At 47.2% G+C, this 22490-nt stretch overlaps 1 protein-coding gene and 1 non-coding gene across 4 annotated transcripts; both read left to right on the top strand.

Annotated features, from left to right (window-relative positions):
- Positions 1-10784: 10784 nt before the first annotated feature.
- LOC122477908 (melanoma-associated antigen D4) lies at positions 10785-18379 on the top strand. Of its 3 annotated transcripts, none has more exons than XM_043571417.1 (13): positions 10785-10983; positions 12006-12216; positions 12502-13332; positions 13672-13875; positions 13980-14043; positions 14270-14349; positions 14743-14834; positions 15456-15535; positions 15636-15678; positions 16095-16157; positions 17095-17209; positions 17542-17972; positions 18161-18379. In XM_043571417.1, exons 2-13 carry the CDS (start codon positions 12007-12009, stop codon positions 18168-18170), a joined length of 2223 nt encoding a protein of 740 aa, XP_043427352.1. In that variant the 5' UTR covers positions 10785-10983; position 12006; the 3' UTR covers positions 18171-18379. The 3 variants fall into 3 exon arrangements, with proteins under 3 accessions (XP_043427352.1, XP_043427354.1, XP_043427353.1); XM_043571418.1 differs by having other exon boundaries at positions 10969-11119; XM_043571419.1 differs by lacking the exon at positions 18161-18379 and having other exon boundaries at positions 10852-10983; positions 17542-17976.
- LOC122478142 lies at positions 16719-16847 on the top strand. The gene has a single exon (XR_006295892.1). It is a non-coding gene; the product is annotated as a small nucleolar RNA SNORA11 (small nucleolar RNA).
- Positions 18380-22490: the final 4111 nt, after the last annotated feature.

The following is a 22490-nucleotide window of genomic DNA, read 5'->3' as shown; positions in this document are numbered from 1 at the left end:
GAGAGGACTCAGTTCTTTTCCAGTGCCCCACAATGGGGAATTCTCCATGGCATATTACATGAAAGACTTGATAAAATATTTCCTTTTTTTTTTTTCCTTTCTACAAATACAATGCAGAGATCAGTCTATTACCTTCACGGTGTGTGCTTCCGACATAGCCACCTGAATGCAGCTGCTTCAGAATGAGGAGTGTGCTCTTCGTGTTTCCTGCCTGTAGCCTTATCACTGGTGAGAGCTCAGCCACCAGCTTTTCACCAAAAGCAATGAGTGAGGTGGGACCTTTGTTGTCTTGATTTTTACAGACAGCTCTAAATTTTCATGGCCAATGTTAAGAGATGACAGTGAAAGAAAGAAAAGGGGGAACTTGTGGCATTCATTATTTTGATCACCACCCAGTAAGGTGTGCCTCTGGGGAGAGGCGCTCCTTAACTTTCCTCCTGCCCCTGGCTTTCTGCTTGTCACCTTGCAGTCCTACTTCCTGTCCCTCTCCCCCCACCTCTCCCTCGTCTCCGCTGAGTCCTCCCTCGCTCTTTGCCGCCACTTCTCTCTCTCCTTCCTAGATCGTTTCAGTCCTCCAGCTGGTTCTTCTGCTGAGTTTCTCTTTCTCCCTTCCACCCCGTTCCACATATTCCATATCTGGGTATCTTTCATCCCTTTGCTCTCCCTCACATATCCCTGTCTGTGTCCCCACTGTCAGGGCCCCAGGGAACCACATCTGCGGGAGAGCATGAATATATACATTCACATACCAATCCCTCTACTGATTCTTATTCTTCCTTCCTTTCCATTCAGTTTCAATTATTCCTCCCACAAACATCCTGGAGAGTCTATTATGTAACAGGCATTGGAATAGGCCCTCAGAATATACAGTGGAGAACCAAACAGACAATGGCAACTTTCACCATGGGGCTGGGGCTGGAACGGGGAGACAGATGTTTCAGCAAGGTTCTCTCTAACCACTATATCCCCTTAGGACAAATACTGAAATGGAGAAAGTTTTCAGGGTGCTCAGAGAAAGGAAAAGAGGATGAGTAATTTAAATTGGGGATAAAGCGGTTTGTGGCCAGAAAAGGCCTTCATGAAAAACTGATGTGAAAGTTGAGACCTCAAAAGTAAGCCTGAGGTAGACAGTTGAGCACGAGAGGAAAATGGGTTACCACGGCAGGGACCCCAGGAGCAGCACTATAAAGCCCCTAAGGCAGTCACAAGTGTGACTCTCACGGGCCTAAGAGAAGGTCAGAATAGTTTAAGCAAAGGGACAGTGGGGATATTTAGGGTCAGAGGTTGACAAAATCTTCTTTCCAGCTCATATCACTATTCTCATGATTCTTTCAGGCCAGACCCCTCACTTGTCATTCATTCGTTTGATCCTTTTTGTTGGCATTTTCCACTCCCACGCTATGCCTCTCACAGAGACAACAAATTCTATTCCGTTTAATACATATCATTCTTTTTATGCAACTGGAAAATGCATACCGTGAGGCATCTGCCCTTGGTTTACATAATATTTGATATTTATATCTTATAAATTTATAAAGTTTGCAATATATATCTCCCCATCCTCTGTCTTTTTTTAAAAAGTTTATTTTTTTTATTTTGAGAGAGAGAGAGAGAGAGAGGACACGTGCGCACGAAGTGGGGGTGGGGCAGAGAGAAAGGGAGAGGGAGAATCCCAAGCAGATTCCATGCTGTCAATGCAGAGCCCTACACGGGGCTCAGTCTCAGGAACCATGACATCATGACCTGAGCTGAAATCAGGAGTCGATGCTTAACTGACTGAGCCAAACAGGTGCCTCTCCATCCGTTTTTTGTTTTTGTTTTCTTTTACACTGTATTGAGTTTTAATCGACACACTGTAGACTGAACAGATTTAAAGTGCACAGTCTGATAGGTTTTGACATATGTACCTGTGAAATAGTCATCATACTCGAGATAATGTGTATATATACATATGTATAGGCGTGTGTGTGTATGTACATATGTATGTGTGTATATATATATACTTATGTATACATACATATGTATATGTATATGTATATGATGTATATATATACACAATAATGAAAAATAACCTTGTATGCCTTTGAAATCCATCCTGCCCTCCTCATGCTCTCATTACCGGGCAAACATTGAACTGCTGTCTATTACTATAAGTTAGTGTTCATTTTCTAGTGTTAATAAATGTAATTATACCATCTGTGTTCTTTTTTTGGGGGGATACTTCTGACTTTTTTCAAGTATTGTATTTTCACATTTAGTCTTGTTGCTGTATGTAGCAATAATTCATTCCTTTTTAATGGTTTATGACATTATATGGATATACCACAGTTAGATCATGTCCCTGTTGATGAACATTTGGTTTGTCTCCAGGATTTTGTCTATTGCAAGTACAATTGCAAAGAACAATCATAAACACATTTTTTTTTTTTAGATTTACGTTTTCCTTTTTTCTGCATTCACCTTGGAGTGGAATGACTGGGTTGTATGCGAGATGTATATCTAACTAGATAACTACCAAACTGTTTTCCAAAGTGTTTGCATTATTTTACATTTCCACCATCAGTGTATGAGTATTCTAGTTGCTCCATATCATTGCTACTATTTGTTAGGGTCAGTTATTTTATTTTAGTCACATGAGGGTGTCGACACAGTTTTTTTTTTTTTTGTGGCTTTAATCTGCATTTCCCTAATAATAAGTGATGGTGAGCGTGTTTTCATGTGTTTATTTGCCATCTGTATTACTTCTTTGTTGAGGTAGTCTGTTGAAATATTTTGTCCATGTTTCCAGTTTTTTAGTTGGTATTTGTCTTCTTATGACTGAGTTGCAAGAGTTCTTTATATAGTTGAAAAGTGTACTGTGTTGAATATATATTTTTTCTAAATACTTTATCCCAGTCTGTGGCTTTCCCTTTCATTTTCAAAACAGTGACATTTGAAGACCAAAACATTTTTAATTTTGAAGTCATACTTACTAATTTTTGTCTTGCATACTTTGTGCTTTAGACATCCTAGTTTGAAAAACTTTGCCCAAACCAAAGACACTGTGATGGTCGTAATTTCCTATGTTTCCTTGTAGAAATTTTACAATTTTAGCTCACGTTTAGGTTTTTGATCCATTTTAAGTTTGTTTTGGTTTATGGTGTCAAGTAAGGATTGAGGTTTCTCCTTCCTTCCTTCTTTCTCTTTCTTTCTTTCTTTCTTTCTTTCTTTCTTTCTTTCTTTCTTTCTTTCTCTTTCTGTCTTTGTCTTTCTTTCTTTTTTTCTCTTTATATATGGCAAAAAAAAGCAGCACTATGTTTTGAAAAGATTAATTTTTCCCCATTGAATTTCCTTGACATCTTTTTGAAAAAGCAAATTGGCTATATACTTGCATGTATTTGTGTCTGGAATTTCTATCATGCTAAATTGTTCTATTGTCTCTCTTTATGTCAACTGCAAACTCTCTTGATTATTGTAGCTTCGTAATAACTGTTGGTTTCTTTTCTATTTTTTTAAGTTTCAATTTAAATTTCAGTTAGTTAATATGCAATGTAATATTAGTTTCAGATGTACAGTGTATGGAGTCAACCCTTCTGTACGACATCCGGTCCTCATCACAAGTGCCCTTCTTAATCCTCAATACCTGAAAAAAACAGTGTTTAATTCTGATGGCATAAATCTTTCAAACTGGGTTTCCTTTTCCAAAATTGTCTTAGATACTCTAGGTGTTTTGTATTTCTTTATAAATTTTAGAATCAGTTTATCAATTCCTACAAAAACCCTGATGGGATTATTACAGAGATTGTGCTGAGTCTATTGCTGAATTTGTGGCGAATTAAGTCTTTAACAATGTTTGGTATTTGAGATAGTATGAACATAGTATATCTCTGCATTTATTTAAGTTTTCTTTAATTGTTTTTGGCAATATTTTAATGTTTTCAGGTAAAATGTTGCACATTCTTCTACCACATCTATATGAAAACAATTTATATTTTTAGGCTATTGTAAATGGAATTTTTGCTATTGCAAATGACATTTTAAATTTCATTTTCTTGAATATTTTTGTGGTATAAAATTTCATTGATTACAATAAAGTTATTGATACTATTCATTTATAATATTTTAATGTAAGATCATTGATGACAACAGTTCTCTCATTCCTGATATTGGTAACTCGTGTCTTCTCTCTCTCATTTTTTATAATATTTTCCTTTTTTAAAATATTTTTAAATTTATTTTGAGAGACAGAGGGAGAAAGAGAGAGAGAGCACATGAGCTGGGGAGAGACAAAGAGAGAGGGAGAGAGAGAGAATCCCAAGCAGCGTCTGCACCACCAGTGCAGAGCCCGATGTGGGTCTTGAACACACAAACCATGATATCATGACCTGAGCCGAAGTCAAGAGCCAGATGCTTAACCCACTGAGCCACGCAGGTGCCCTGTGTCTTCTCTCTTCTATTCCCCTAACCATTCTAGATAAAGGCTTATCAGTTGTACCGATATTCTTTTTTTTTTATTTTTTTTATGTCCATTTATTTTCGAGAGAGAGAGACAGAGAGAGAGAGAGAGAGAGAGAGAGAGAGAGCAAGCAGGGGAGGGGCAGAGGGAGAGGGAGATACAGAATCTGAAGCACGCTCCAGGCTCTGAGCTGTCAGCACAGAGCCCCACGTGGGGCTGGAACTCACGAACCTCGAGATCATGACCTGAGCTGAAATCGGATACTTAACCAACTGAGCCACCCAGGCACCCCAATTGTATTCATATTCTTAAAGATCAGATTTAATGTATTTTATTTTCCCTATCATCTACTTCAGTGACTTCTGCACTTTCCCTTATTTCCTTTCTTCTGCTATTTTGGTCTTCACTGTGTCTGCATTTTTGTTTCTAAGTACTGAAGTTTAGGTCATTGATTTGAATTCTTATTTTTATATGTAGGCATTTGTGCTCTATAAATTTCTTTGTAAGGACTGCTTTAGAAACATCCTACTAATTTTAGTAAGTTGTACTTTCTTTTCATTCAGTTCAAATTACTTTCTAAATTTCTTTTTGATTCCCTCTTTCACCCATATGTTACTGAAGAGTGTATTATATACTTTCCAAATACTTTTAAAATATTACGGATACATTTGTGTTATCTACTTCTAATTTAATCCCACTGTCCTCTAGGAAAATCCTTTGGGTGATGCTAATCCTGTCAAATTTAGTAACACTTTTTTATGGCCCAGAATATTTTCTATCGTGGTAAATTTTCATGTATATATGAAAAGAGTGTGTGTTCTTTGCCGTTGGGGAGAGTGTGCGAAAATGTTAATTAGATTAATTTGGGTGATAGTGTTTTTCAGTCTATACACTTACTGGTTTTGGGTTGTTTTTTTTTTTTTGTCAACTTGTTCAACTCTTGAGAGAAAAGACTTAAAATCTCTGACCCTAATTATGAATTTTTCTTTCTTTCATTTATTTCCAAACTCTGTTTAGAATTTTTATGTCCACTTGACCATTTTAACCAATTTTAAATACAAATATAATTGTAAATATAAATATAACCAATTACTATCTCTGGTAATGTATTTTGTTCTGAAATCTGCTTTGTCTGGTATTAATATATCCATTACAGCTTGATTTTGATTACTGCTAGCATGCTATATCTTTTCCCATCCTTTTACTTTTAACCTCTATGTACCTTTTCATTTAAAGTGGAATTCATGTACACACCATATAGCTGGATCTTATTTTTAAAATCCATTTGTCATGCTCCACTTCATATGTCATCAGGCAAAAGCAAATTACAACGATGAGATGACACTACACACTTATTAAAATGGCCCAAATCCAGATCAGTGGCAATGCCAAATGCTGGTGGGAATGTGGAGCAATAGGAACTCTCATTCATTGCCGGTGGGAATGCAAAATTGTACAACCACTTTGGAAGACAGTTGTACAGTTTCTTACCAAACTAAATCTACTCTGACCATACAATCCAGCAAGTGTGCTCCTTGGTATTTACCCAAATGAGCTGAAAATTCAGGTCCACACAAAAATCTCACATATATGTTTATAGCAGCTTCATTCATAATTGCTAAAACTTGGAAACAACCAAGACGTCCTTCATAGGGTAATGAATAAATAAACTGTGGCACATCCAGGCAATGGAATATTATTCAGCATTAAAAAGAAATGAGCTATCAAGCCATGAAAAGACACAGAGGAACCTTACTTAAATGCACATTACCCACTAAAAGAAGCCAATCTAAAAAGGTCACATAGTGTATGATTCCAACTATATGACATTTCAGAAAAGGCAAAACTATGGGAACAGTTTAAAAATACAAAAACATAACAAAACAAAACAAACAACAAACAAACAAACAAAAACTCAGTGATTGCCTGTGGTTAGGAAAGAGAGAGGGGTTTGTATGTGGAGCACAGAGGATTTGGAGGGCAGTGAAACAATTCTGTGTGGTACGATAATGGTGGATACATGTCATTATATATTTGTCCAAACCCATGGAATGCACAAAACCAACAGTGAACACCGATGTGAACCGTGGACTTTGCATGATAATGACGTGTCAGTATAGATTCATTGATTGTAGGAGGAGGTATTCCAGTCTGGTGCAGGATGTTGGTAGTGGGAGAGGCTGTGTCTGTTTTGGGCAAGGGGTTTATGGGATGGCTCTGTACTTTCTGCTCAATTTTGCTCTGAACTTAAAAAGTGCTCTAAAAATAAAGCCTATTTAAGAAAAAGGAATCCAATTTGTCAATCTCTACATTTTAATTGGTGAATTCAATTTGTATTCAATACCATTGTCGATATGGTTGGATTTAAAACTATCATGCTATTTGTTTTCTACTTGCTCATCTGTTGTCTTATTTTGTTTTCCCTTTTAGGACTTATTTTAAAGTATTTCATGATAATACCATTTATCTTCCAAATAGGCTTATTAGCCATAATTTTTTGGATAGGTTTTACATTTGATGCTTCTTTTAACTTACGACAGTCTACCTTCAAGTAATATTGTACTACTTCACATGTAGAATTAGAACCCACCAACAGTATACTTATATTCCCACTAGGCCCTGTGCTATTATTGTCCAAGAAATTAATTCCACAGAATTTATACTCCACAATGCATTGCTATGAATTTCTGTTTACGCTCTCAATTAATTTATAAAGAAAGTTCCAAAAATAAAAAAAAGATTATTTTATCGCTATCATCATATTTAACATCTCCAGTATTGTTTATTCATTTGTGTAGAATACATTTATATTTACTGTCATTTTTCTCATGCCTCAAAGACATCCTTTACTATTTCTTGTAGTGCATATCCAATGATGATGAATTATTTCAACACTGGTATGTATGAAAAGAACTTTTAATTCAACTTCACTTTAAAAAGATATTCGTTGAGGGGCGCCTGGGTGGCGCAGTCGGTTAAGCGTCCGACTTCAGCCAGGTCACGATCTCGCGGTCCGGGAGTTCGAGCCCCGCGTCAGGCTCTGGGCTGATGGCTCAGAGCCTGGAGCCAGTTTCCGATTCTGTGTCTCCCTCTCTCTCTGCCCCTCCCCCGTTCATGCTCTGCCTCTCTCTGTCCCAAAAATAAATAAACGTTGAAAAAAAAATTTAAAAAGATATTCGTTGGATATAAAAATTCTGAGTTGGCAGTTATTTTTTTTTCAACGTTTTTTTTTAATTTTTTTTTATTTTTGGGACAGAGAGAGACAGAGCATGAACGGGGGAGGGGCAGAGAGAGAGGGAGACACAGAATCGGAAACAGGCTCCAGGCTCTGAGCCATCAGCCCAGAGCCTGACGTGGGGCTCGAACTCACGGACCGCGAGATCGTGACCTGGCTGAAGTCGGACGCTCAACCGACTGCGCCACCCAGGCGCCCCATGAGTTGGCAGTTATTAATTATTTCACTATTATAAGGATGATATGCCACCATCTTATAACTTGCATTGTTTCTGATGAGAAGTTCCCTGTAATTCTTACCTTTGGTGTTGAATGGTTGTATATTTTTTCCAGTTTTCCACTTCCTTAGGAGTCAGGGTAAAGCCCTGGGGGAGCAGATTGGAAAGAAAAATGCCATGAACACACGCCATACGATATCTGTGCAGAGTCACTTAGGTAGATCTTAGATGCATGTGTAGCAAGGAAACACATCTTAAAACCCTATGGCTCAGCGAAAAAAATTCAAATTTAAGAAAAAATTCAAATTTAAGAAATACATCATGGAGGCATGATGGTTTAACAGGAACCCGATTTACTCTCCCACCTGAATAGCTGCAAACCAAAAAAATTCTAAAGCTTTTACGTCATGGCACCACAGGCAACAGTAGACAGCGATCCCTGAGAGAAAGGAAACTAATATGGTGAGCTCTCAGATTGCCCAACTCCCCCAATTTCTTGCCTGGATGGAGTTTACAGGCTGCAGCACAGGGAGACTGAACACAAACAGAGCCCAGTGGAGAGCCTGAGTGAAGGAGACAGAGTTGAGAGTTCTGAGAGGCCAACGTGACTAGAATTTGCTGGAAATAAGGGAGGGGAGAGCCACACAGAGAGATAGTTCTGGAGAGCTGCAGAGGCTTCCCATCAGGGTGCAGCGTGTGAGCAAAGGGGGGTGGTGGTAGCTGACTTCCGTTTTCTGGAGTGAGTGTGGATAATGGTGCCATTTACTGAGATGGTGAAGATGGGAGTTTTAGAAACAAGAGAGATGGGGAGTCTGAGCCTTTGGGAGGGGTAGTATACCAAGTGACCAGTTCTAGACAGACTCACTGTGAGGAGCCCTTGAGACATCCAAATGGAGATGTCATGTAGGGGAATGAATATATGGGTTTGGATCTCAAAGGCGAGGTTCAAACTGGAGCTGTAGATTTTGGAGTTACTAGGATGTTAGCATAGATATATAGTTACATAGCTTATATAGAGAGAGGCTGATACAAAAACGAATGTGACAAAAGCTCGCATCATAAGAAAAAAAGTCGTAGCTATATATGGGGATGGACGTTAAGTAGACTTATTGTGGTGATCATTTCACAATACATAAAAATATTGAATCACTACGTTGCACACCTGAAACTAACATAAAGTCATATGCCAATTATACCTCAATTTCAGAAAGGAGAAAGAAAGCAAAAACAAGCAAACAAAATGAGTACGAGAGTCCACTATGGCTTTTGTAAAAAGCACAGGTTCAGTTTGAGATGGGAACACAGTATTTTCTATTAGCACTGAGCAGCTTGCCAAGGCTTTCATTTCTAGGGTCTGGTCACCTCCCACAGAAACGTGTTATACAGGAAGGGCTGAAGAGACACAGGCTGCTGAAGGGGGAGGTTGCTATGCAACAGCTGAGGAAAGTCATCCAGCCAGTCAGAATTGATACTGGTCATTGGAGAGTAAAAGCTGTGGTCCTAGCAATAGCTTCCATTCACACACAGGAGTCCCGGAGAGGCTGACATAAAAACAAATCTAAAAGTCCGCTATGGTTTTTGTAAAAAGCACAGGTTCGATTTGAGTTGGAAACATAGCATTGTCTGCCTCCAAAGCAGTTTCTCCAGTCATTCTGGAAGCACAGCAGCATGTGTTGGGTCGGGTAGGACCCCGGGATGTGCTTCCTGTGCTCTCCATGTTGCATATTGAGAAACCGGGCTCACAGATGTCCAGGGACCCGAGCAGGCTCACACAGCTAGTAGCAACAGACTGGCCCGGCACCCCATCCCTGGAATTCTGAAGACCAGCCCGGTTTCTTTCCACAAGACCACAGCGGCCCCAGGCCCCTGCCCTGCAAGGAACCCCGGGCAAACATTTACTCTGAAGCAGGGCTTGCCATGGCTCAGACACACAAAATGCCTGATTGTCCTGGCCGCTCCAGCGGGCACCAGGAAGGCCTCAGGGGCAGCGTGTTTGTGCCACTCACAGCGAAGAGGCCTGAGGTTAGGTCAGGGAGTGGACCCCAAGGAGCAATTCCCACACCTGGATGGACCCACGCGTGCAGTAGGTGAGGGCTGGAGACTGGGGGTCTCTACCTGTGTCCCGGATACAGAGCATGAGCTTGCGTCTCAGAGAGCACAAACTTTGCTTGTTTGGGACAGGTGTTGGCAGGGCAGGAGAGCTGAGGGGTGGATCTGTCGCTCCAACTGAAGGGGGGGGGGGGGCGCACCTCAGTCCCCAGGCCAGCCCTACAGGGACATGGGGTCTGGAGTCAGGAAGGCCCAGGCCCACATATTGATTGCATTTTCTGTTTACTGGCTCTGTGGCCTTGTCTAGTTCATGCGGTGTGACTGTGCTTCAGCTTTCTGATCTGTAAAATGGGGATGCTGACAGCCACCTCCCAGGGTTGCTGTGAGAGGAAGACAAGCCCCAGTACAGACAGCGCTGTGATGCACACGCTGCATACAGAGTAGCTGGGGAAGCAGATGTTCCCAGTGTGTCTGGGGGCCATAGAGATGGGTAGTGCTGGGCAACACAAAGGCAACTGGCATCCTCTGGCCATTTCCATTCCCCTTGTTACAGTTAGAGACACAGCTAGAGACCTTTGTGTTTGTGACCTAGGGGTCATGCTGGGGAAGCCAGACATAGTGTACTCCAGACCACACCAGAGGAGTTTAGCGGGAACGGGGAGGGCAGGGACGAGAAGCATTGTGCAGGAGTGCGGGCACCGAGGGTAGATAGATGATTGGGTGGTCGAACTGCACCCAGAGCTGTGAGTGCGCGACCCTGCGGTCAGAGGAGGGGTGAGGGGTCTCGGGCGGGAAGGAGAAAACGCCCCCCACCCCGCCCACCACACTCTTGGAGTCGCATGCGCACTGGGAACCTGGTGGAGAGGGCTTTTGTTGGGAAAGCGGGCGGGCTGGAGGGGTCCGCGCATGCGCAGGCTGCCCAGACGCGGGGGGTGCGCGGAGAAAAGGGGCGGGGTGGTCGGAGCTGCTGTGCTGGCGGCAGTAGGCGAGGGCGCGGCTGCGGGGTTCCTGGTGCTGAGGACGGACGCCATTGGAGCCCCAGGGAAGGTAAGAATCCAGCCCCGGACTGGACCGGGAGAGGACGAGTGGAACCCGGCACGGTGCGCCCTCCCCGCCCCCAATAGCCGGATCTGAACAAAGCCCAGGCACTCAGAACCTGAGCCCGCTTAGACGCACGGTCTAGGTAGGACACTCCGCCCGCCCCCCCCCCCCCACCTCCGCACCGACCTCTTCCAACAGGAGAGGAGAGTCTTCCAACAGGAGACTCAGGCTCTCTGATCCCCACTCACACTGGAGCCCACAATCCGAACCCCTTTAGCAGACCCGTGTGCACCCTGCTGAGCTATCTTAGAGCAGAGGCCCTACCCCCACCCCAACCACTCCTAGATCACTCCAACCAAGTTGACCCCGTGAGCCCCTTCCTGGAGTTGCGATCCTGGGGTTTGAGACCTCCAGCGCTCTAATTCATGCCTCACCTAATCCGAGCCCCCACCCCCACCCTTCTCACCCCTAGCGCTCCTGTATGAGCCCAACCCAGACCTGAATCATCAGCTGAATGCCCCCGCCTGGACCTAGCCAGAGGGTCTCTGGATTCAGTTTCCCATAGCTTTCCGGGGTCCCTGTAGTCTCAGCCCTCTCATGTCATCTGCTCTCCCCCTTCGTCGTTAAATCCAAGCCCTTTGTTTCTCCCTCTCTCAATGCATCCCCCTTTGGGACTCTTCAGACCCAAGCCCACCAGTCCACCCCCTATTCAAATCTAGAGGCTGGGACGGGGAGCGTGCCCCTCTTGAACTCCCCTTTAAGTGCAGGGAGACCATCGCTATCCCTCACCTAGTGCTGCGTCTCTGACAGAATCTAACCCAACAGACACCCCCTCCCTCCCTTCTCCCTCCTACCCCTCCCTCCTCTGTCTGCCTTGTACTGCCTAGTAACCTGATGATTGCAGCCTCCCTCCTCCTGAGGGATCCCACCTCCCACTGGATCCCGCCCCTTCCCCCTTGAAAAAGCCTCACCCTCCCTCCCTGGCTAAGCTCTCTTCTCCTTGGGACCACCCTCCCCCCCCCCCCCAGCATGGCTGAGGGAAGCTACCGCATGGAATCAGAAACCTACAACGTTGAAGACATGGATGAGGGTAGCGATGAAGTCGGGGAGGAAGAGATGGTTGAAGGAAATGACTATGAAGAATTTGGTGCTTTTGGAGGCTATGGCACCCTCACCAGCTTTGACATCCGTATCCTCAGAGCCTTTGGGAGCTTGGGTCCAGGCCTTCGCATCTTATCGGTGAGGCTCCTTGTTGGCCACCTGCTGGCCCTGGGCCTTCTCCCTTGTGAAGCTGCTTTGGGGGGGGGGGTCGTGAATGGGAGGGTTGAATGGGGAAGGACTGCCCAGCTTCCCGAGCATTCCCTCTCCTGCTCAGAGAAAGGGGGTTTGGGAAGTCCGGGGTGGGGGGCAGACGGGGGGGGGGTGGGGGTTGGGAGCTGGCTGCAGGGAGGAGGCTGGGTGGGAAGCATGATGTGAGCTTGTAGAACTGTCTGCTTTCCCCTACCCTTCTGTCTGGCCTTGCAGAATGAGCCCTGGGAACTGGAAAACCCTATGCTAGCTAGGACTCTGATGGAGGCATTTCAGCTGGATCCAGAAACACTTGCCAATGAGGCTGCTGCCCATGCTGTCAACGTAGCCCGCGCAGCCGCCTCCAATCGTGCTGCTAGGGCCGCTGCTGCTGCTGCCCGTGCCACCTACAATCAGGTGGTCACTAACCGCCCAGTGGCCACAGACCAGGCTTCAGGAGAAGATACCCAGCCCATGACCTATGCGGCCCAGGCTCAGGCAGCCACCCCTGAGACCACCCTTGCTGCTCCACACATCTCCCAGATGCTAGTCACCAGTGAGATGGCCACCCCAGGGGCTCCAGCAAAGTCCACACAGCCCCAGACAGGCTCCCAGGCCCAGGAGGCTGCTACTGAGGGTCCTAGTGCTGCCTGTGGTTTCTCTCAGGCTCCGTGTGCCAGTGAGATGGATGCCACCCGGCCCAAGACAGCCTTCCTGGGTCAGAACGATCTCTTTGATTTCACCCAGCCGGCAGGTGTCAGTGGCATGGCCTTCTCCCGCTCCAAGAGGCCCGCCCCGGCCCAAGAGGCTGCCACAGAGGGCCCCAGTGCTGCTTCCGGGGTGCTCCAGGCAGCACCTGCCAGGGAGGGGGCAGCCACCCGGCCCAAGACGACCAAATCTGGAAAGGCTCTCGCCAAGACCCGGTGGGTGGAGCCTCAGAATGCTGTGACAGCAGCTGCTGCCAAGACCAAGGTGGCCACAAGCATCCCTGAGCCTGAGGGTGCAGCTGCCCCTGCCCAGCACAGTGCTGAGCCCTGGGTCAGGATGGGAGGCAAGAGGACCAAGAAGGTGAGACCTCCCTGCTGTCTGCACCCCCCACTTGCTCCCCTCCTTTCTCTGCTCTATCCTCTCCTCTCCCCTCCCCTCCCCTCCTCTTTTCTGTCAGCTTGTGCACGTTGGTCCAACACAAGTTTGCTAGCATGCTTTGACCCCACAAAGTCTCTGCCCTCAGGCCTGATGGGAGAAGAGGTTGGCTCAGTGCCGGGCACGTAGTAAGCACTCAGCACATGTCATCCACTGTTTGTACTACCCTCATTTCCAAGTATCTCCTCTGGTTAATACGTGTGCTGGGCACTTTTGCACGGTGAGTCTGGTAGCCCTGGGTCTCTTCTCTCTCTAATGCTACAGTCCAAGCACCTGGATGACGAATATGAGAGCAGCGAGGAGGAGAGAGAGCCTCCTGCGGTCCCACCGACCTGGAGACCATCGCAGCCTCCGATGACAGTGCGGGCTCATATGGTTCCCCGGCCACCGATGGCCCTGAGGTCCCAGGTACCCTCAAGACATGTCCTGTGCTTGCCACCCCGCAACGTGACCCTTCTGCAAGAGAGGGTAAGAAATCTGCCTTTTCCCCGTCTTCCTCCTCTCCTCTCCTATGGGCCAGTTCTTGGAGGTCAGCCATGCCTTGATCTCCCCGTGTGCTCCTCCTCCTCCAGGCAAATAAACTGGTGAAATATCTGATGATTAAGGACTACAAGAAGATTCCCATCAAGCGCTCAGGTGGGCAACCTGTGCCCCCTCCCTGAGCTCTGCCCTTCCCCCGTCCCCATCCCTACCCTGCGGGGCCTCGCATCACATGTCCCCACCCAGTGTGCCCAGCTGATCGCTCCCATTTGCACAGTACGGGGGTCCCAACTGTGCTCCCCTCGGTGAGGCTGACTGAGGGGGTGCAGCTCTTTGGCCCCTGCTCAGCCCTGGTGCTCTCTCCACCTCTCATCTCCCGCAGACATGATGAAGGATGTCATCCGAGAATACGACGAACATTTCCCTGAGATCATTGAACGAGCAACGTACACTCTGGAAAAGGTGGGCAAAGGGACAGGGGCAGCTCCCTGTAGTACAAGAGCTGCAGGCAGGCCTTGCACCCTGCAGCCCCTTGAGGCCCACCTCCGGCACTACCTGCTCTGGAAGCCCTCCCTAGCTTCTCCACCTGGGAGCGTCCACCTTATGCTTCCATCCCCCGCAGGGTCCTCTCCCTCATGCTCTTTTGAGTGTCTCTTGTCCCCTGAAGTGGGTCCTGTTGCTTTGGCCGGTGTCAGAGCTCCCACAGGGCAGTTCCTCTTCGGCCTCTCTTCTTCAGTCTTCCGCGTGACTTTGGGGTCCCGGCTGAGAGAGAGTTCTGACGGGAAATGAAAGGACTGCCTGTGGGACAGGCAGCGTGGGTTTCTCATGTCCTGTTCTGGTTTCTCCCCCACGTAGAAGTTTGGGATTCACCTGAAGGAAATTGACAAGGAAGAACACCTGTACATTCTCGTGTGCACACGTGATTCCTCAGCTCGTCTCCTGGGAAAGTAAGAAAGGGCGGGCAGGAGGATTGTGGGCTCCTCGCTGGTGCCTCTCCCTTTCCTCTCGGAGAAACGGGAAAACAAGGCTTTGGTGCCTGGCACAGCTCCTACCCACAGTTAGTGGTGCCCAGTGATTAGGGGATGAAAGGGCAGGAGCCTGGGGTCAAGCCTTGGCTGCTCTCAGGGCTTCACCCCCACCCCGGCCACCTCCTCACCCCATCTTCTGGGAAAGCAGGCTCCTTGTTGCCTGTCCCTTCCTGCTACGTGCCTGGCCTGGGCTTGGCAGAGTGGTCCGGGGAGAAGGAAGCTTCCCGTCCAGTCTAACTCCCGGTGCTCGAAGGGCGGGGATATGCCTCCTGTGGACACACTGTTGCCAAGCATTTGCTCCCTGCCCTGACCCCGTTGTGGACACGACTCTGGGAGGGGCTCTTCGCATCTACGTTCGATGCGTGAAGCGATTCAGTCTCAGACAGAGGAAAAGATGGTCTGGGTCAGAGAACAAGCCATGCGCAGAGTGGGAAGAACCGCTCTGTAGCCCAGCCATCTGGGAAAGGCTAGTCAGGTGAACCGACCCTAGTCCCTCGGGCAGATGCCTGCCGGATAGAATACGTTTTTCTCCACCTTTAGGACCAAGGACACCCCCAGGCTGAGCCTCCTCTTGGTGATTCTGGGAGTCATTTTCATGAATGGCAACCGTGCCAGCGAGGGTGAGTGGCTGGACCTGCCGCCGGGGGGGTGGGGGTGGGGTGGGTTGCCCAGAATCTCAGCTTTGTGTGTGAAATTCTTGTATCTCATCTCCCCTCACAGCTGTCCTCTGGGAGGCACTACGCAAGATGGGACTGCGCCCTGGGTATGGTTGGGCTCTCGACTCCCACCCCTCAGTGTTGTCCTTGGGCACCAGTGGCACCAGGGTTGCAGTAGCCTGGTGGCCTGGTGCCAGGGGAGTGGACGTCCTGGACTGGGTAGAGGCAAAGGGTCTCGTCACGGTGCATGGGGAAATGGTCCTGAACTCTCAGCCCCTCGCTGCTCCATGTCCCCTCTCTGTCCCCAGATGAGACGTAAGAGAAACCATCAGATTTAGGGATTCCACCAAACCCTTGCCTAGGGTATCCTTGACATCCTTGACGTGCGGCCCCTGGTGCCACCCCAGGCCTCCACGGGGATGCCCCACAGGCTGGGCAGCTCTCAATCCTGCCAGGGAGTGCTCCCGCCCACGTGTCCCTCACTGCCACTGTTCTTGTTATGGATTCCTTTCCTTGCCCTCAGGGTGAGGCACCCATTCCTTGGCGATCTAAGGAAGCTCATTACAGAGGACTTTGTGAAGCAGAAGTAAGTATTGGCCAGGTTAACTTTGTCTCACGCTTGTGCATTCCTCGTGTGCCGATCTTGCCGAGCAGCCATTCTCCATCCCATATCTTAGCACCAGAGGGATAGGTGTCCCTGGTGTGAGTGTGGGTGGCGTCTGGAGTGTTGGCGAGGAGTAGAGATCCAGCTTGGTCTTGGGGAAAGGGAGTACAAGCTGAGAGAGAACACGGTGCAGGGTGTGTTACAACCCCCATGCCCTTTGGCACCTGCCCCATAGGCTGTAGTAGAATTTCCCTTGCTTTCCATCCCGGGAACAGGGGACTCAGAGGGTAGAAGTCTGAGCGTGGCCCCCACAGGTAAGCGCCCCATTTGGCCCTAGAGCCCAGCCCTCCTGACTTTCTGGTTAGGGCCCACCCAATCCTTGGTCCTTGGAGAACACGCGCGCACCCACACAGGCACACGGACACGCGCACGCGCACACCGTCGGGGATATGGGCGGAGTGTGCTGCTCTTCTTCCCTTTAGCGTCGTTCTCTGCGGTGGGCCGTCCAGGGGTTCCTCCAGGCCATGGACGACACCCTGCACTGGGGTGAGCTCAGAGCAGGGCGCCTGATGAAATGGCTCCTCTGTTTACAACACACCCAACGGGACTCTGGGTGCATTGTGACAAGGGGCACAAACTTGTGGCCTTCCTATGAACAGATACCCTACACGTGTCCCACCCTGCACCTCCACGTGGCTTCTGGGCAGGACTGGCGGCCTAAGGCTTTGTAGGCCTCAATCGTGGAGGCAGAAACCCTAGGAGTGAGCGTGGGAGTGAGGCATGGGCTGGAGGTCAGGACCATCCTCCCCCAGGAGCTGAGCTGCAGCATCAGGGCGGGAAAGGGGCCACCTGGGAGCCACTGGTGCAACAACAGGTCTGCCTGGCTGGAAGCAAACGTTTCTCTTCCTCTTGCCCTGAGGTACCTGGAATACAAGAAGGTCCCCAATAGCAGCCCACCCGAGTATGAGTTCCTCTGGGGCCTGCGAGCCCGCCACGAGACCAGCAAGATGAGGGTGCTGCGATTCATTGCCCAGGTAACAGAGAGCCTCTGTTTGGGGCCAGGCGATGGGGTCTGGGTCTGGTCCTTGCTGTACCTTCTTTGTTTCTTGGTCACGGCCTCCTCCCACTGTCTGTCCAGTGAGGATACTGACAGGTTCCTAAGTAGGTCACTGACACAAGTTCACAGACTTAGTAAGCAGGAGGGATGGGGTGAAGCCCCTGGACTGGCCTGGAATAACGGAAGAGTCAGACTCCAGCGGTCTTTGTGTAATGATTATGCACAGCTCCCAGGAGGGTGTATGGCAGGAAGCAGGTGCTCAGTGGAGGTGGGCTAGCTGTTTGGATGGTTGCTGTCACTCTACTGCAGAATCAGAACCGAGACCCCCGGGAGTGGAAGGCTCATTTCCTGGAGGCTGTGGATGATGCATTCAAGACGATGGATGTGGATATGGCTGAGGAGCATGCCAGGGCCCAGATGAGGGCCCAGATGAATATCGGGGACGAAGCTCTGATTGGACGGTGGAGCTGGGACGACATTCAGGTGGAGCTCCTGACCTGGGATGAGGACGGAGATTTTGGCGATGCCTGGGCCAGGATTCCCTTCGCTTTCTGGGCCAGATACCATCAGTACATTCTGAATAGCAACCGTGCCAACAGGAGAGCCACTTGGAGGGCTGGTGTCAGCAGTGGCACCAACGGTGGGGCCAGCACCAGCATTCTCGATGGGCCCAGCACCAGCTCCACCATCCGGACCAGAAATGCTGCCAGAACGAGTGCCAACTTCTTCTCCTGGATCCAGTAAGGTTTTCAGTCGCTAAATGAAACTCTGCAGAAGGGCATGGGAGGGGGCTGTGAGAAGTCGGGGGAGGGCCTGGGAGCAGTGGGGGAACCAAGAGAGTGTGAAAGACATTTGTTCTGTCCTTGCGTCCCTCCCCGTTTCACATATATTTGTATTTCTGCGTCAGCTTTTGTGTCTTGCTTTGCAGGCAGCGCTGATGGACTGCGGCCGTCACGCACCAGGCCAGAGTGCCTCCTCAGATCCCTCTCTCACACAGCACTCTAGGCAGCTTCTCCCTGCCCATCTGAGATGGCATGCCAGATGAAGCTCTCTCTGCCCTTCCTGCTTTGGTTGTGTGCTGTTGTTGTGCGCTTCTGTCGTGTTTTCATGTTTTTGGTATCGGTGTTACATTAAAGTTGCAAAATTACTTGGGAAGTTTCTTCCTTTACCTGCGCACGTGGTGCTCTGAGGAGCACGTGGTCAGGTGCTCTGAGATGGCCACGCCCTGCCTCTGCATGGAAGGCAGTAGGTGTGGGTACAGTGCTGGGAGATGCGGAGGTGCCCCCTGAGTGCCTAGACCGTGAGTTTCGAGAGGCTCCAGTCCACAGAGTTACATGATTTCCCACGTGGTACAACCCCAGTTAGATGCCAATGGTGGGGGAGGTGGCGGGAAAAAGGGTGGAGTGGAAGGCTGTGGGTTGGTGCCACGGTCCCTCCCACCACACAACAAGGTCCACAGACATTCACCAATCCCCACCTCCTCCACCCCATCTTTGGAGACGCCATCCTCCACACAACCTCAGCACCTCATCCCTCCCTCAGATGGAGTCTTCAGGGAAAGGAGATAGGCCTCAGCAACATTCTCCGCCCTCCAGCAGGTGGAAGGAGGAGCCATTGTTCCCGACAGAGTAGGTTTAATGAAAGTAGAGCTCACCAGCCCATTGCCTGTGACCATGACCTGAGGCCTGTTGGTGGGCTCTGGAGCTCTTCTTCACTGGAAACAGGGCTCTCCCAGTGAAGCCAAAGCAAGGCCTAAGCCCTGGTGTCTTGAAGGGCTGAGTGATCCCTGCGGGAGTGGGGTGGGGACTGCAGTTCCTCCCGTGGACCAAGGTGAGACACCTGGGAGGGCTCAGTGGCAGGCGGGACAGTGGAACTTTCTCAGGCCCCTCAGTGACGTCCTCAGTTGAGGGGACGAGGTCCCAGGTTCAGAAGAGGGAGAGAGTAGTACTAAGGACCCCTGCACCCCACTGCCTCTTTTCCCTGAGAAGAGGTTCCCCTCTCTCACCCACACAAGGCTCCTGACCCAGATCCAGGCACCTAATTGCACAGGCCCAGTGGAGAATGAAAACGTGGGTCTCCCTGTGAAAAAATGATGAAGAATTCCAAGAGGGTGACAGCAGAGCATGGAACCAGGTGTGCAACGCCTGCGAGCACGGGGTCCCATGGGGCTGTGTAGGTCACACCCCCAGGAAGCTGGCTGTGTAAGGTCTCCTCCCCTAAAGTCAGGCTTCAGGTGGGTTTCTGCCTTATTGGCCACTGCTGTGCTTTCTGTCTTCCTGGCTGCTGGGTCTGGGCTCGGCAACACGGACGCTGTGATTCTGACAGAGATGGATTCCCCTTCACTTTAGCTTTACTGGTGCCTGGCCTGGGATGTGAGAGGGATGGATGATGCCTGGGCCCCAGCCCTGGGGTGGTGGATGACCCAAGACTCTTCTGGCACCCTCACCCTGGAAACCTCCCAGGATCCTGCTGTGCACACAGCAGGATGTGCCTTTTCCTGAATGAGGGTGCAGACACTCACCAAAAGCCACAGGTGTGGGTTTGAGCACTGCGTGCAGAGGACACTTGAGATAAGGCACCTCGTCTGGAAAGGAGGAGAAAGTATGTGGCAATTTATGACAGCTACAATGCGATACCAGTATCATTTGGAAATACATTCAACAAAGTTTAACACCTATTCAGATTAAAAGTTATCTGGAAACTGGGAATAGGAATAACTTCTTAAATCTGATAAAGGTCATCTGAAACATACTTCATCATTAAAATCTGAAAGCTTTCCCTCTCAGGTCTCTTACCACTCCTAGCCCTGATTGGCAGTCTTAGTGCATTAAGGCAGGATTTGCAAAAAATTGAAAAGGCATACAAGGTGGAAAGAAAGAAGTAAAATTGTCTTTATTCATAACTGAGAAGATCACATACATAGAAAGTTCCACAAGTCCTTTAAAAAATTACTAGAACTCCTGCTAGTGAGATAAGCAAGGTGGCAGGATATGAGGTCCATACCCAAAAATCAATTATAGTTATCTATCCTAGAAACAAAAAAATTGGAAATAAAAATAAAAATATCATTTGCAATACATGAAAAACATGAACTTCTTAGGGTGAATTTAACAAAATACATGTGAAGCTGTAAATGAAACATTTACATCGGCATTGCTGAGAGAAATTTGAAAAGATGTAAATGAATGGAGAATAGATGATGTGTTTAGACTTTAAGGCTCAATATTGCTAAGATGAAAACTCTCCCCCAAATTATCTGCTGATTCATAATAATTCAAATGACTAAAAAAACAACAAGGTGGTTATATAAATTTTACTGACATACAAAGGATTGAAATAGCCGAGGGGCGCCTGGGTGGCTCAGTTGGTTAAGTGTCCGACTTCAGTCGTGATCTCACGGTTGGTGAGTTCAGGCCCTGCATCGGACTCCGCGTCGGCAGTGTGGAGCCTGGTTGGGATTTTCACTCTCTCCTCTCTCTCTGCCCCTCCCCTGCTCGTGCTTTCTTTCTCTCTCTCAAAATAAATTAATGTACTTAAAAAAAAATCTTTGAAATAGCCAAAACAACTGTGAAAGAGAAGCACATATTTGGAATTCTCATGCTGACTAACTTCCTAAGTTACTATAAAGCTACAGTCATCAAGATAGTGTGATACTAGCATAAATATAGACATGTAAATAAATAGAAAACAAATAGAAAGTCCAGGAATAGAGGTACGCATATATGGGCAATTGATTTTCAACAATAGAGCTAAGGTGATCCAATGAGGGAAAATATGTGCTCAACAAATATTAAAGAAACATTGAATATGCATATGGAAAAAATAGAACTTTTACATTACCTCAAATCACATACAAGGGGAACCCCCAAAAGACAATAAGCATATATGTAAAGGGAAAAATTATGAAACTTGTTCACGGTAACAGGAGAAAAACCTTTGTTAACTTGAGTTAGACCACACTTCCTAGAACACAAAAAGCATGAACAATAATGGGGAAAAAATGGTAAACTGGCTTTATAAAACAATTTAAAAGGCAAGTTAAACCTTGCTTTTTTGGAAGATCTTGTTAAGAAAATAAAATCCAGTCACAGAGAGGGAGAATACTTACATAATAAAGAACTTACTTGCATGTCTGGACATACAAAAATCTCTTACAACTCAGTAATGGGAACACAGAACTTGTTTTAAAAATAGCTAAAATATTTGAACAGACATTTCCCCAAAGAAAATGCATGTCAAATAATTAAACACATGTAAAGTTGCTCAAAGTTATTAGGCAACAAGAAAATAAAAATTAAAATTGAACCGAGACAGCATACCACAACTACTAGAAAGAGCTACATTCAAATGAGTGACAATGATGGCAAGGGCTGGTAAGGTGGAGCCACTATGGTTTTCACATGTTAGTGTAAAGACTAGGTGCTTTGGCAGTTTTTGGCAGTTTCTTATTAAGGTAGGCATGCAAGTACCATGTAATCTAATCATTCCACTCTTTGTATTTAATTCAGAAAACTAAAAGCACATGTCCACACCAATCTTGTATGTGAATGTTGATAGCAGCTTTATTCATGATGTCCCCAAACTGAAAACATCCCAAATGTCCAGCAGTTGGTGAATGAATAGCAAACTTTGGGATATCCATTCAAAGTATCGCAAAGGAACAAACTACCAACACACACAATGTTTGGGAATATCAAAAGCATTACGTGGTGGACGACTGGAAACAGAATATTGCATGCTGTCTGAATCATTTGACATACAATTCTTGAGAAGACAAAACTATACTGAGACAAGAGATCTTGGTGGTTGGCCAGGGCTGGAGATGGAGCAAGAAGTTTGACTTCAAAGGCACAAGAGGGAAGTTGGCAGGGCACTGGAAATATTCTGAATATTGATAGTGGTGGTGGTTACACACGTTTCAATTTGTACACTTCATCAAACTGTACACTTAAATAGGCGCAGTCTATTGAATGTAAATTATGTATCAACAAAACAAAAAAAAACCATAAAAGATATTTTACAGACAAAATATAAAATACCTGAAAGCAAGAAATGTATTATATACATTTTCAACAGGTAAGTCATGGTGAAGAGATGCTAGTACACTAGATGATGGATTAGATAAAAATATCTAGAGTAAAACATACAGAGAAAAGATGAAGGAAATACAAAATGAGTAGGAAGAGATTCAGTGGATGCAGAGGCTAACATGGGTGGAACATATTTTAATTGAAGTTAAATGAAGAGGAGACAGGGAA

Source organism: Prionailurus bengalensis, chromosome X (assembly GCF_016509475.1).
Source record: "Prionailurus bengalensis isolate Pbe53 chromosome X, Fcat_Pben_1.1_paternal_pri, whole genome shotgun sequence".
Lineage (NCBI taxonomy): Eukaryota > Metazoa > Chordata > Mammalia > Carnivora > Felidae > Prionailurus > Prionailurus bengalensis.
This window is presented reverse-complemented; position numbering and strand designations above follow the sequence as displayed.